At 41.0% G+C, this 16,236-nt stretch overlaps 1 protein-coding gene across 1 annotated transcript in view; it reads right to left on the reverse strand.

Moving 5' to 3' along the window:
* Positions 1-16,236, reverse strand: part of map4k5 (mitogen-activated protein kinase kinase kinase kinase 5) — a 50,122-nt gene that overhangs the window by 30,953 nt on the left and 2,933 nt on the right. Inside the window, exons 3-9 of the mRNA XM_037694615.1 lie at positions 8,984-9,041; positions 3,745-3,835; positions 2,226-2,290; positions 2,089-2,144; positions 1,953-2,000; positions 912-954; positions 750-822 (exon numbers count right to left, since the gene is read on the reverse strand). Coding sequence (XP_037550543.1) covers positions 750-822; positions 912-954; positions 1,953-2,000; positions 2,089-2,144; positions 2,226-2,290; positions 3,745-3,835; positions 8,984-9,041 — 434 coding nt within the window. The remainder of the gene's footprint in view (positions 1-749; positions 823-911; positions 955-1,952; positions 2,001-2,088; positions 2,145-2,225; positions 2,291-3,744; positions 3,836-8,983; positions 9,042-16,236) is intronic.

The following is a 16,236-nucleotide window of genomic DNA, read 5'->3' on the forward strand; positions in this document are numbered from 1 at the left end:
AATGTAAGGTGTTATAAACCCTTCCCACACTCTTGCAATAATCTAAACACCGTTTCTAAACTGTAAACGCTCTAAAACAGCACAGAACATAATTTCAGCTCTCTGCTTCTTCTGCTCTTGTCACCTGCAAGCTCTCTTGGCCACGCCCACTTCTCCGTTCTGCACACCGAACAGCTGATCAGCTGCAGCAGGTCGTTTATCCTGCAGCAGAAGCTTTTTCTGCAGCTCTGGGCTGCAGAAATGTGCAGCAGGTGTTAAATATTTTAAATAATTAATTTTAAATAAAAATTCCATGCCGATCGTGCAGCTCATCTATCAGTCAGCCAATTGTGCGTCACGTCCAATCTTATTTTGAAAAACTGCGATTGAGCAAGTTTGCGATAAACGACCCGTGAAGTAGCGAGGGACTACTGTGCATCTAAACACACTAAAATGGAAGTCAGTACCTCGTTTACTTTTCATGTCATCATGCTCACAATATGTACATACGGATAGACCGAGGGCATTTCCAATTCCCCCGTTCGCTCTGCGATGGTGGACAACAAAAATGAGGGATCAATTTTTATTTTAATATTGTAATAATCCAAAAGGTTGGTAGACAAAGGTTAGCAGAAGCTTGTATCAGCAGGATACAGGCCTCTGTCCTGATCCAAGAGTTCAATGTCTTGCCCCAGGACAATAGAAACCTGAACTTGTCTAGCCACGGATATCACACACACTGGATCCTCCTAAGAGAGCGACACACTTACCAATAAGGTGTTCCGATGAAGGACTTTCTTTTGGCAATCGTGGCTGTTATTTTGGCTGCGACTCCAAAGTCAGCTGAAACAGGGAGTGACAGACGCACGTCAGACGAAGCGGATTCAGTTTCTGTTCAAATAGGAGTGTTTGGACGGTACAGAGCAGCTCACCTAACTTCACATCTCCGTTGTCTGTTAGAAGTATGTTGGCACCCTGTTAACAAGTCCCACAAACGTGTTAAAGCTTAAGAAACTCAGCTAATGATTCGCACAATTCACAAAGTACATTTGCATGCTCATTTCTCTCATTAGCACAAAAGATAAAACAAGCGCTTCGTATTAATTTCTATCTATTCTGACTTTCAATAATTCACTGCAGGTTTTAGAGTGTTTATGTTGGTTGTGACGGACAGTTTCTGTGGTAGCATCCTATGGGTGAGAGTACAGGAAACAGGAAACCCTTACTGCGTCGAGCTGAGAAAAGATAATAGACCCAACCCTGACCTTTATGATAACACATCAGAGTGAGGCTCCAGACTTTGCATTCATCAGACGTGAACAGCTGAAGTTAAAATCTGTCATTCACTGACCACTCGTTTTTTTAAAAAAGCTCAACTTCCGCTGAGCTCTCTCTGAAACCAGTTTACACCTTTGCTGCGTTGAAGCCTAAAGATCTGCAATCGCAGATGTGCTTTCAGTTTTGAACTGTTACACGTTTTCTCACAAGTTTATGAAATTTAATAACGTAGATGCATCCATCCATTAGTTTTACCAGCTTCTTCTTTTTCAGGTTATGGGGTCACTGGTGCCCACATCCAGCCATCACTGTGTGAGAGGCGAGGGACACCCTGGACATGTCTCCAGTCCATCACAGGGACATGTAGAGACAAACAACTACTCACTCTCTCTTTCACCTAGAGACAGTTTAGAGTTACTAGTCAGACTAACATGCATGTTTTAGGTCTGTGGGAGGAAACAGGAGTACCCGCAGAAAGTCCACACAGCACGGAGAGAACATGCTAACTCAACCCAGAAGGGCCCCCGAACCGAGATTTGAACCAACAACCTTCTCACAGAGAGGCGGCAGCTCTATCAACTGAGCCACCGTGCCACCCTAATAATAACTTGTATATTTCAGCCTTAATCGAACTGCTTGTATCTTTGCTAAAGATGAATAATTAACGCTAAAATAAAAATCTTAAGCCATCATACTTTGATGTCTCGGTGCATCTTGCCCCTGCCATGCAGATATCCCAAACCCTGTAAGATAAATGAAAATAATCTGCTCAGCCAAGTGCACAAACAGTTAACACTAATTAAAACAATTATTACATAATAGCACAGTTACCTGTAAAGTTTCTCTGCTGACATAAGCAATCTGAAGCTCTGACAGAGGTCCCGTCACTGTTGGAGCAGAATATGATTCAGTGTTTGCTCGTTTCAATGAAAAACGTCTGAGCAGTTATGGAGAGGAGAACAACGCACCATGATAAATATCCTGCAGAGATCCTCCCCCACAGTACTCCATGCAGATCCACAGCTTCTCTCGACTGGAGAAACAAAAACAAATGACAAACACTAAACCTTTAGCACCTGAACGGCAGCTAAAGGCCATAAAACACAAATTAAAAGAAAAAAAACTTATCTAAAATAAGATAATGGGTCTGTAAAAAAGAGAAAGGCTGGCTAACAGTATCAGATGGCTAGCTAAAAGCTAAATGTTAGAAAAAAATCTAAAAGTAGCAAAATGCTACCTAAAAACTAAAAGTACCTTAATTCTTGCTGAAAGTAGCTAATGGCTCACTAGAAGCTAAAAGAAACAAAAAACTGGGTAAAATTAAAACCTCTCATTATGTTGTAAAAGCTAAAAGTAGCTGAAAGCTAGATAAAAACTAAAAGCTGTAAAAGGATAGCTAAAATTGAAAAGTTACTAAGAGCTAGTAGAATGAACCTAAAATTACAAAGATTTCTAAAAGCTAAACACAATAGCAAAGAGCAGAAATGTATTTTACAGCTAAATGTAGCAAATTCTATCTAAAACTGCAACAACAACAAAATAGCTAAAATGTAAAAGTTATTACAAGATAGATAAAAGCCAAATGCACCAGAAAGGTAGCTAAAAGTAGCAGAAAAAAGCTGAAAGCTAACAATAGCAAAAAGGTAGCTAAAATTTATTAATAGCAGATTTGTAGCAAAAATGGCTAAAAGTAGCAGAATGCTAGCTATAAGATAAAAGTTGTAAAATGAGCTACAATTTTAAAGTAACCTGAAGCTAGCTAAAGAGCAGAATTTGCAGAAAGGTAGCTTAAAGAAACAAAGGCTTTTACAAGCCAAAAGTGGATAATGGTAATAGCTCAATGTTTAGCTAGCAGAATGCTAGGAAGCTGCAAACGCAAAATGAAAATTTAAAAGCAACTTAAAGATAGCTAAAAGCCAAATACAGCAGAAAGGTAGCTAAAATCTAATAAACAGTACAAGATAAAAACAGGAAGAGAGCCCAAGCTGAACAATGTTTGGAAGGTGTCAATGGCTCTCCACGTATTTCTTGGGGAAACATGTTTGCTGATCAATTTTCATTTTTGAAAACTTTAAACATCACAATAAAAAAACACAAAGGTCATCGCAGACTTCTGAATGAGCAGAATGTTCTGTTAAATGAATGGCTATAAAAGCAACAAGTACAGACATGGATTGTAAAAAGTAAACGTATGGAAAAAAAAAAAAAAGTGTATATATATATATATATATATATATATATATCTCAAGAAAAGGGTGTGGTTCAGTATTTACATGATAAATATGACGTGGCTGTTATCTGTTGTTTTTACTGGTTGAGCTCTTTGTGGCAGGCTGTGCCTTATTAAACAGCTCAGATTCCAGTTCAAACCTGCTGGAACTCTGAGGCAGTTTTATGCAGACCGGATCAAATCAGATCCTCAGAAACAGACCCCCGGTCCTGAAGGACTCAAAATAACAACACCGGATATTTTCAGCTGGTTCTTACCAAAGGTAGCTCCCAAAGTAGGCCACAATATTGTGGTGCATGCACTCCTTCACCATGAAGATTTCTTGCTGAATGATGGAAAAGTCATCTCCTGAAAACATACATATGGACAAAAGGTTGTTTTTTAAATTCTCTTAAACACAATAGAGACACGATTGGAGTACGTGGAAATGTTTATGTTTCAATTCCAAAATCTGAAAATGAACATTCGGCTCAGACTACCAGTGTCAGCACTTCATCAACACGCAGTCATCGAGAGCCAGAATGAGCTCATGACACTTAAAATATTAAACTCTAAAACAAGGGCTGGAGTATGAAGGTAAATAAAACTTGTTTTTTCATCCAGCCTATGTTCAAGTGTGTCCCATCATCCACGGTTCATAAGATCAAATCGAATCTGGTTAAATCTGATCAAAGGTCGAGGCTGAAAGTTAATATTGGAAGGTCGTGATGTTCGGGCTCTCGGGGGCCACGATGTTAAAACCAGGAACGATAACGATGTTACATTATTATTATTTTGTATTCCAGGGTGTGCGTTATTTGTTGGAATTACTTATACTCTTGCACATTTATCAGGTATGAAAGTATGAAAGTTGTGATTCACAGTGAGAGACGTGGACCCATTTTTCTTTATGCATTGCTGCTAACACCAAATTCACAATTTATTCTATCCCACTAACAAACAGAAAATGTTCTGGTTTATTTGAAAAGTTAAATAAGTTCCACTGTAATCAAAACACGAGATTTTCAAATCGTTACATTCTGTTTTAAATTATATTTTATACAACATCCCTCTACCTTTTCTAGAATTGTTGCTGTGTTTTTATCGATAAACGACTGCTGTATTTATAGTTTTAAACAAGAATTGTAAAAATGTGCATTTAGTAATTATTCAGAAATGCACGTTAGATTTCTGGAAATTGTTTCAAGACCCCACATTGTCCTTTTACAACCCACAGTGGGGTCCCAACACTAACTTCAGGAACCACAGATCTTCCTCATCATCCACTCCAAGTTCTGATCTTTTAACTATTCGTCTGTAATCTTGATCTGACAATCAAAGAGTGAGTGAAACTCGTGGTCCAACTCATTAAGTGTTTTTATTCCTCGACATTTAACACAGAGGGATCCGACTTAGCAGTTCATCGTTTCTGATTATGTTTTTACTCCTGTAACTTCATCTTGTTAGTTTTTATTTGATGCTGTGATCTTTTTGTTACGCACTTCGGTAACAGTTCCTGTTTTAAATGTGCCATATAAATAAATCTGCCTTGATTTAATACGTCACCTATTCTCATAAGTATTTTCAGCCTGTCTGGGAGGCTTTCGGTTGCTTCATGTGAATGCCCCAGTTTAAGTCTGGTTGGAATGCCCACGTGTGCCAAACCTTCCAACAATACCGAACACATGCCTCTCCTTTGGTTTGAAATCTTTGTCAAGAGCTTTCCCCCCCCCCCCCCCCCCCCGCCCTTGGGTCAAAATGACCCACGAGGCCTTTAAAACTGAAATTTTAAATTTGTTTTAAAAGACGAGGCCCATGTTGGCAGATGGACCAGGCTGCCGCAGCTAGGTAGTCTATGTGGTTTAGTAAAAATCAAATGTGAAACCCACACTAGTGTTGTACATGAATAAAGTTTTAAAATAATTAAATTAAAATTGAAAGCCCCACACAAACACCAACTTGTGCATGCTTGACCAAAATAAAGGCTTCACCCACTACCGAATCTGGCAGGTCTTCCAAAAACTCCAGCCTGGATTTAGTTTTTTATATTTTATGTTTTACAAGTTCAAGGTTCATTATAGTCATATGCATCACATGTGGTACATGAGGTGGAACAAAACTGCGCACCCAAGGTCCCAGTTACACCCAAAAATAGTGAAGATCTGAGTTATATGTTAAACAATAATAACGTAAAATAATATGATATATTAAGGCTAAAATAGCTTTAAATTTGGACTAGTTTATAGTGGACAAAATCATTAAAGAGTATTTTTCAGCAGGTGTACACGTTGGTCGATACATTACCCTGCAGACCCGTTATCATAAAGTTTGAGGGTTCGTGCTTCACTGCATCTCCACATAAGGAAATAACTGTTGCATATATTTGTAGATATCGCGAATGACACACGGCAAAAAAGCCACAAAAATTAGAGCCATGCTAATTTTAACAGCTCAACGGAGCTTGGCCCAAATAAACCCAACATGTCACCCCACAGCCTTTTTTTTCTTGTTGTGTTGAGGCCTGAGAATGTAGCCACTTCCTCTCCAGCTGAGCGCTTCCCTCTCTGAATGCACACATTCTTGCTCTTCGTGTCAGGTTGCAATTCGTTATGCGAGTGTTATTCTATGTTTAGTCTTGATCAATTTAACACCCAGATCATTTGAGTCACCAGTAAACCAGCAGGACTGGAAAAGCTTGTTTTAATGGAGACAACTCTGCGTGGATAGAGCTGGAAAACCTTTTTCTAAGTGGCTGCTAAAAAATAATAAAAAAGATGTGACAGATATCCTTAGCTGTGTTGAATACATAAATTAAAGTGTACGTGCTTATGTCCAGAAATCAAAACAAAACTGAAAGGCCTCACAAAGAATGAACATCTACCATCACCTTTCAAGCCAGTTTTAATTTATTAGCGCTCAGAGTATAATCTACTACCACATCAAACTGTACCTTAAAATCTAAAAACTGACTGATTTACACCAAATTTATACATTTAATCTGGAAAGGATGCCCTGTGGACACCTCACTAGGGAGGCGTTGACGTAATTGTCCGACTGGGAGGAGACCCCAGGGAAGATCCAGGACACTCTGGAGAGACCATATCTCTCTTTGATGGCCTGGGAACACCTTGGAAGTCCTCCCAGAAGAGGTAGAAGAGGTGGAAAGAGATGTCTGGACCTCCCTGCTCAAGCTGATGCCCCTGAGATGACTCCAGAACCACAGGAAGATAATTAGTGTGCACCAATAAATCAGCTGGCTAATTTATCGGCCCCGATTTCCTTAATTTCAGGAAATCGGCCGATACGTACAGGAGAAACTGATTTTTCAGATTTTTTTAGTTTTAACAAAAATTGTCTGAACTCTTTTTACATTTCAGAGCACTACCTCATGGCCAGTTAAAACAAGTTTGTATTGTTTCTAGGATATTGTTCAAGGGTATGTTTTCAACAAAATAATATTGGAAAACTGAAGGTACACTTTAGAATACCTGACAGTGTCGCTTATAAAACAAAATCGGTATCGGCCAAAATCGGAATCGGCAGGTCAGATTTTTTTAGAAATCGGGGATCGTGATCGGCCAGAAAACTGCAATGGGTGCACCCCTAAAGGTAATGGATGGACTGATTAATGAGTTGATGGATGGGTGGAAGTAGCATGCAGATTTAGAGAAAAAAGAGACCCATCTCAAATATACTGAACACTTAACATGTTTAAGCCACTCGTATCAGGTGACTTCTAGTTAAACCCCCACTGCTCTACATCTGCAGGCTTCAGCTATGTTCCCAACATTGTTGACTTTGTTTATTGACTTCCTGTCTGCGTCACTCCACCTGGTCTAACCTGTCTGACTGCACGGTCCAGCCGAAGACAGTCCATACTGGTACAAGAGGAGGGACGTGTGCTGAGCAGCAGACAGGAAGTTAATGTTTTCTGCAACACGCTTTGGCCGTCTTAGTTTATATCAAAAACTAAAAGGCTTAGCATCCCTTAAAAAAATGCATATCACCCACCTCCATTTATGCCAGAATGGTAAACAAGTCAAGTCAAATTTATTTGTATAGCACATTTAAAACAGGAACTGTCAACAAGGGTCATCTTTTGGTGAGAAACTCAGCTGTAGCCGTTGGAGTCAAACCTGGAAAATCACGTCATGTTCAGTCTCAGCAGATTGTGCAAAATCTTTAAAGATATATTATTGCTGAAAGAATGCGTTGTTAGTGAGCCAACAAGTCAAATTCAGCTCAATACCCATGGAAAAAGGCTAAGCCATTTTTGTGTTTTATAAGGTCAGTTAGCTATGGCAGCCATCTTGAAATGGACTGACTCCAAAGCTAAATCAACTGTAATCAGTTGTAGATGTACATCCAATAATTACTTGCTGGAAGATTCATCAAAACCTGTCCACTGGTTCATGAGTTATTTAAGACGGGAGCAAAAACATTATTGTCATTTACCGTCGGCCAAAAGCAACAAAAATACAGCAAATATGAGTCAAACATTGTTATGTCATTCTGAAATAAACAGATCCGACTCATTCTTACTAGAACTGGTCATTTTAACACCTGAATGCCAAATCAACATTTACAGTGTTTCTTTCCACTACCGTTATCCAAGGAGGGCGCCTCGCTCCGTCAACAGAAGAAGGCGCCCTGCCTACTGGCCCTCCCCCCACTGTCGGCACCAACGTAGCGGTAAGGTAGTGGCGCGCAATAGCAACATAGATGTGCTAGCTAAGACACTCAAGTTCTCTCACGCATCCCCCACCCCCCGGGGGTCAACAAATGTCAGCACTAACGTAGCATTAAGCTAGCTCACCACACAGACGTGTCTCCATCTCCTCCTTCCTACACCCCCACTCCATCCCCCAGTAGCCAAAACCCCAGAAGAGATGAGCGTCCTGTCAAGACAAGTGACCTAGGGGAAAAACTGAATATTTCTTTCAGCTACCGTTTTAATTGACATTTTAGCTTTTGTTTGCAGTTCAAACTGTCCCTTTAACACTTCAATCCTTCTTTTCCCAGTGTTCCCACAGAACACGTCATAGTTAAACTGAGGTTCAGAAGCAAACACCAAACAAAAAGAACGGGTGTAAACTTTGGACATAGAATCGTCCTACTGGTCCTGAATCGAGCCACCATCAGTGCAGACAGTGACACAAGGAACAAAAGACAAAACAGAGAATCCATTCCTTCACAGGTTAGTCATCAGCTGAGTTCAGTCCGCATGCTAGTGGCACAAAGCCTTTTCATAATCCCACTAATCTGGATCACCCTAACTCTGTCACTAGGTCAGCACCAGCAAAGACCCTGAGCTGTCCTCCTCCAGACACACAGACCAGGCAGAAAAATGATGAACCAAACCAAACCTGACCAAAAACATCAACCGTGAAAATAACTTTCACAACATTTGGCACAGCAAAAATACATTTTAGACGATTCAGAAAACATTGTTTAAATAGAACAACTGGGGGTTGGTGGAGATAAGAAATGTGAATGGAAGTGATGAACAACTCTTACCTGGTTCCAGTTTTATAATCTTGACAGCAGCAAGCTCTCCTGTTTGGATGTTTCGAGCCTAAAAGACAAACCAAAAATAATTATGAGCGAAGCCACAAAAGATGAAACTCCTGCTGATATTTCTGCTGTAACTTCGTAGTAATTGAGCAGAAATTAAATTTACTTGTAACAATTTACATATGGAGTCTGGTGTTCGTAGCATTTTTTACTATTGTGAGCAAATGGCAACAGATGATCCACTGTTGTTGGCCCCTCTACAGGATCAGCGTAAAAGATTACAGACCAAATGTCTGCTTTGATCGGGAGATTAATCAATTCAGAAACCACTGCTAAAGCTCTAAATATGATATATGGGAGGACAGAGATGTCAGCCAAACAAATACAAACTTCATCATTTTTAACTTAATAACTAAAAGGCTCAACACAAAGAAGATATACTAGAAAACGTAATTCAAAATATATTCTGAATTGTTAGGACGTGTCCAAATGGTCTACTCAAGTTTTACTGGGATGAGCATTTAGCGTCTGTGGGAGTGTAAAAAATGTTTTTAGCTCAGCAAAGCCTCATCTCGTCCATCAGCCAAATTTAGCCCCGCTGCTTTCGCAAGCTATGCCTCATCAAATATTATCACTAGTTTTTTTCAAATACAGGCTAAAATCTTGTTTAAAATAACTAACACTCCCTGATGGAAAGCTAAGGTCTGCCGCCTTTCATGCCCAAATTTAAGATCTTGCATTTGAAAAACCATGACCTTGTCGCCATCTATGTCAAATTTGAAAAGTAAAGTTCAATCTGTGTAACGGGTAAATCAGCCGTTAACCACAAAATGGTACGGTATGGTCGACTTCCAGCACAAGGAATGTGCAGATCACGTACACATATAAACACGAACCCACAAAAAACAAAAAATGACTCTACAGTCAGCGCCAAAAATGCACTAAATACTAAATAAACCTTCCCAGAAACTGTTGGTTTCTCTGCTGCACTGTGCTCCATCCAAGTAGAAACTAATAAAGATGCAGCCGATACGTTCAGCCAACAGCCATGCAGCATGAAGGGACCCCTTCTTTTATGACCTACACTCATTTTTCCAGCAACTCTTCTGAGAAAAAGATCTTTCTGTTATGAATGAATCTGGTATTGTTCAAAATAAGTGGATTTCCCAGGATTCACACGCTCAAAATATTTCATCAAAAGAGACAAAAGCGGTGCGAGAGTTTGGTTCTCATTGCCGGTAGTAAGTGTGACCCGTTCAGGGCGGGAGTTGAAGTCCAGCAGGGCTGCCCGTTGTCACAGATTCTGGTCAGAACTTTTATGGACAGGATTTCTCGGTGCAGCCAGGGGGTGGAGGGAGTCCGGTTTAGTGGACTCAGGATTCATCTCTGCTCTTTGCAGATGATGTGGTCCTGTTGGCGTCATCGTGCCGTGATCTTCAGCTCTCACTGGAGTGGTTCGCAGCCGAGTGTGAAGCGGCTGGGATGAGAATCAGCACCTCCAGATCCGAGGCCGTGGTCCTCAGTCAGAAAAGAGTGGATTGTTCTCTTCAGGTCGAGGTTCTGCCTCCAGTGGAGGAGTTCAAGTATCTCTGGAGTTTTGTTCATGAGTGAGGGAAGAATGGAGCGTGAGACTGACAGACGGATTTGTGCAGCATATGCAGTATTGTGGACTCTGTGCCGGTCCGCTGTGGTGAAGAGGGAGCTCACCTGTAAGGCGAAGTTCTCTGTTTACCAGTCGGTCTACGTTCCTCCCCTCACCTATGGTCATGAACTCTGGGTAGAGACTGAAAGAATGGGATCGTGGATCCAGGAGGTTGAAATGAGTTTCCTCTGCAGAGCTGGACTCTCCCTCAGAGACAGGCTGAGAAGTTCAGTTATCAGGAGAGACTCCGAGTAGAACCACTGCTCCTCCACATCGAGAGGAGCCAGTTGAGGTGGTTTGGTCATCTGGTAAGGATGATTCCTGTGCACCTCCCTAGGGAGGTGCTTTGGGTATGTCTGACTGAGAGGGGACCCGGGGAAGACCCAGGACACGCTGGAGAGACTACATCTCTCTGTTGGCATGGGAACATCCTGGGAGTCCTCCCAGAAGAGCTGGAAGAGGCTGTGGAAAGAGATGTCTGGAGCTCCCTCAAGAAGCTGCCCCCGAGACTTCAGAACAGGAGGAAGAGAATGAATGAATGAATGGATGGATATATGGATGGAGACGGTTCTTAAAACATCTTTTAAGACAAAAACAAGATTTATGAAGAGATTTAATCTGTTTTAATTTGAAACCTTTTGAAATGTGTTACAAGTAAATGTTGATGAATTTTGTCTGCATTTATGAAATAAGGAAATTAAGGCAAATTGTGTAACACATTTTATTACCAGTAGTCTGAGATTACAGAGACAGTCCAGTGTTCCTGCAAACAGAACCTGTTCTGAACAGGAAAAGATCGGCTCCAACCGTGCACACACTCAAGTTCCCGGCAATAATTTCACGTCTTCTCATTTTGGGTCCACGAGAGCGAGATCGACTCTTCACTCAGTCTTCGTCTCGTCAAATTTTGTTAACTAAAGTTTAACGTTGCTAAACTTGTGACTAGATTTGTTTGATAAAGTCCAGCAGTAGAGAATCTAAGAAAAGCTGATTTAACAAGAACAATGTGTAACTTTAGGAGATAAATCTAGCTCAAGAATCACTCATTGGTTTGTCTGTTAGCAAAATTAACTTTTGGAGTCAATCCAACTCGAGATGACTGCAGCAGTTAGACATTAAACACAAGCACGGCTACAACTGGTGAGATGATAGTTGAGGGTTATCCCCAATGCATAATTTAATTGTGACATCTTACGACTGCATGATTGCACATGACCTCACTTCTAGGGTTTGATTAAAACGGCTACAGGTTAAATTGTCTTTCATGAAAGGCAGTGGAGAATATGCATGCCTTCCATTTGAAGTCTTTGAAAGTGCATTTTAAAACTGAGCACTTGTTTACAACCTGTGGCTCCTTTTGCACTTCCTGAAGAAGCTGTAACCAACTTGAGAACTGAACCAGGAAAGGAGAAGTCCTGCATTTACTGTTCACGAAAAATATGTGTCGGAGAAGACGGCTTTAATAGCTTTTAACGACCTGCGACAGGTGGAATGAAATGCTTGGCATGTAACAGATGTTTGACAAAACAAGATCTGAGAACAGATCAACCGCCACGCTCGACTGAAGGAGAAACTCTTTGAAGTGTGCATGGAAGGTAAAAAAAATGTAATAAACATGATTAGCTGTGTATTTTATTCATCTTTTAAAAACTTGTGCTTCATTTAGGTGTGTGTGACTGAAAAATAATGAATTCAAATAAAGTGAATAGAGATGACTAAAAGGTGCAGAACTTCTCGTTCCTTCTGCGACTTCCAGCTATGACAAGAAGTTTCAACACCACATTTACGGTGTTTCACTACGTCTGGGGCCTTGGGGGAAGAAAAAAGATAAAGATACTATTTTTAACGGTTAAGTTTTATAACTCGCATGATTTATTTACAAAATGTGAGGCTTTTCTCACTGCAGTGTTCTTCTGGGATCTCACATAACCTTTTCAAGGCTTTTTTGTTACAGAATAAACATGAAAGAATTGAATTCAACAAATGATAAAAAAAATATTAGTTTTTATATTAATTCTGTCGAATCTGTTGGTCTAGTTTGCCTGTTTTACCAATCTCACAGCTCTTAATGTTCAACTTTTAGTGAAAACAAAGTCCATAAATTATAATTTTGAAACATTAACCTTACAGTGAAGTTCACAAGTACGAATGTGACTGCAGTGATACAACTCCTACAAGTAACACATCGGCTAAAAGCAGAAACATGCTAACTACAATGGAAATGTGGCCAAAGGCTAGCTAGTAGGTTAAAAGTACCAAAACATTAAATTGCCATTAAAACAAATGTTTGTTAAAGCTAAATGTATCAACGGGCTAGATGGACTAAAAGTAGCTAAAATCTAAGAGTGGAGAAAGAATAGCTAAATGACAAAATAAAAGTCGGTCAGCTAGAACAGATTTTAAAGAGAACAGTTTTTAAGGAACTGAAGAGATCTCAATGTGTTTCTATGGGGAAAATATACAAATGTACAAAAGTTACAGAATCCAAAAGTGATATTATTGATATGGAAATGAGGAGGTCTGCTTTGAATCCAAATCTGTCACCACCTCAAAGCTTCTGTCAAAGACGGCTCAAACGGTTAACCAGATGAAAATCTTCACTAAACAAAAAATAATATTTATTACATTCAAAACCAGAAAATCTTTTAAGTTTGGAAACTTTCGCAGTCTGTTGAAGGTAAATTTACAAGAAACAGGACCTTGTTTAAAAAGTTACATTTGTGTCTGCAATCAAAGCGATTTCAAATGAGCGTATGTTGAATGAAGTCTTTGTTTACAACTTTCAAAACTCCACAGATTTTATTTTGCTGTTGCAGCAAATCATTAAGCACTGGGGGGTGCCCATTAAAGCCCATTCATGCAACGCAGCAATGGAGGGCTTCTCTGTATGCGAGGTGTTTCCACTGTTATTTTAGCCCTGAACACACCCACAGTGAAACACATGTTTAGACAGAGGCTGAATCGTATTTCAGCCTCTGAGACCGTCAGCCTGAGAGCTCAGAGAATACCAGGCGCAGCATTCCACCAGTGGCGTGTCTGGCGGTGGGGGCTGGCCCTTTTGTATGGAGAGGCCACGGCAGACAAGCAGAACTATCACGCCTGGATCAGACGGTTGGGCCGTTTGTTTATGACGGAAAGATAAATAGAAGTGCTTCGGCCAAACACACCTCACTACAGCACGAGAAACAGCAGGAGAAAAATCTGAAAGACTGGAGTTGATCAAAACCTGGACAACAAAAACGATCACAAATGGAGGTCTTGTCCTCGGGAAAGCAACAATAAAACCAAAGACCCAGAACTCCTTGGAGGACTGTGTTTCAGACTGGGATCATCTAAAGGATGGAGTTGTAGCTGTTCTGGTCTTCTGACCGGCTCAACTCGGCCCTGCTTGAGTCAACTTAAACCGCTTCGCCATTGATGAGAGCAGCTCCACCCGACTCTTCTTTTCGGTTCTTCTCAGGTGGAGGTGAATTGCCACTGTTTCCCCGCTTTGTGGGCGGGATCGTAACAGGTCATTGTGTTCGAGCCACTCCGTCTTAATCGCCCTATAATCTGACTTCAGTTTCATTAGCTCTTCCTGGCTGCTTATAACTGCGGGTGTAGTCATGCTGCTCCATCAGCTCCGATATCGCTTGGCAAATGTGCTCATTTCTTTTGGCGCCGTCCGTCAACATGTTGAGGAAGTGGACGGTTCAGATTTAGGAGTTCTACAGGGCGAGTCATCCAGTGTCGAAGCTCTAATGGCCAATCAACGGCTGCTGTCCATCTACATCCAAATCTTCACCTCAAGAGCGGTTAGCTTGGAATCACGAACACGTTGGTCCCACAAACTGGGCTGACTGGTGCCAGCAGTGGGCAGGACCTTAACTACTGTGTTGCATTTGCTTTGAATAGAAAATAACGTTGCAGGAATTTCATGTGGCCGGTCTATCCAAGGCAGCCCTCAGTCATATCCAAAACCACTGGAGAGTGAGCCGCCGCAGGAGCGGGTACTACCGTACCTTGAAACCATGAACTGTCCCATGTCTAAACACAATGATAGATGTTTATAGTTTGTTAAGGCTGCGCGATATTTGGAAAACTTAGTGTGCGATGTTATTTAAAATGGTGGTGACTAAATAAATGGACTCCTTTAAACCTCTAATTGTCATCACCAGCATTTCAAATTGCTTAAATTTGTAAATTTGTGCAGTTTGAGTTCTAAATAAACAAATAATGCTTTCTTGTTTCTTTGTATGAACTTGGCCACACCACATCTAGACCTCCAGAGAAAAGTCAGTCCAGTCTTCATTGAAACTTTTTAACAGCATATCAAGTGGCACAAACACCGGACACTGCTGGTCTCCTCTCCAACAGATGGCTGATACAAACACCAAAGAGCTTAAATGCCAAGAGACAAATATTCTAACTGATGAATCAGATGACTAATAAAACATTTAAAACAATAACACACAACCTGTGTGGGTTATGTTACATGACCTAGAAATATTCCAAGTGCAGCACCAAGTCATCGGTGTAGACATCGGGCTGAAGAAGCTTCGTTTATGCTGCAACGATGCTTTGTAGGTGAACGTTACGTTTTAAAGCATGTTGACATCATGAACGTTACGTTTTAAAGCATGTTGACATCAGGACAGCTCAAAAATATAATATTCAGACTGTATGGAAAGCTGGAGCAACAATAACTCAGGTCGGTAAACCCATTTAACCACACTGTCCAAAGATTCAGGTTAAAGCTCTATCATGCAAAGAAGAAGACATATGGGTCAAAGGAAGCTCAACTAAAATGGACTGAGGCAAAGTGGAAATCTGTTCTGTGGTCGGACAAATTATTAAAGTTTCCATTCATTTTTGGAAATGACGTTTTCCATGCTAAAGATTAGAGCCCAACCAGCCTGCTATCTGCGGGGTCAAAAGCCTGCCTCTCTGATGATATAGGGGTGCCTTAGTGACCCTGGCATGGTCAGATTACACATCTGGAAAGACTCCATTGATGCAGGAAAGCACAGCTGAAACCAGAGGTTTACATACAATCTATAAAAAGACAAGCAAGAGTCACAAGTTTACATACAGTAAGATTGCTGAGCCTTTAAACAGTTTTGGAAAGCTCAAATGATGATGTCATGGCTTTGGAAGCTTTGCATTGGTTAACTGACAACATCGGAGCTAAATGGAGGCAAACCTGAGGATTTGTTTGAAGGCGCACCTCAAACACGCTGCTGCTCTGTGTGGCATCACCGAAAAGAAAAAACAAGGGTCAAGCTGTCAGGAAGAGAATCGTCAACCTGCGCAACGCCGATTCATCCGCAGGTCCAACTCCCAGAAGCATGAAGGTTCGTTAAACATAAACACCAAGAGAACGTCCCGTCAGATCGCTCTGCAAGGAGATGGCTCGGTCTTCCTGAGACGAGTCCTGACCTGGACCAACATGGACTGAAAGGACAGAGTCTCCATCCACACTGAGACGAGTCCTGGACCAACATGGACTGAAAGGACAGAGTCTCCATCCACACTGAGACGAGTCCTGGACCAACATGGACTGAAAGGACAAAGTCTTCATCCACACTGAGACAAGTCCTGGACCAACATGGACTGAAAGGACAGAGTCTTCATC

This window comes from Nematolebias whitei, chromosome 21 (assembly GCF_014905685.2).
Source record: "Nematolebias whitei isolate Nwh7 chromosome 21, NemWhi1, whole genome shotgun sequence".
In the NCBI taxonomy this organism is placed as follows: domain Eukaryota; kingdom Metazoa; phylum Chordata; class Actinopteri; order Cyprinodontiformes; family Rivulidae; genus Nematolebias; species Nematolebias whitei.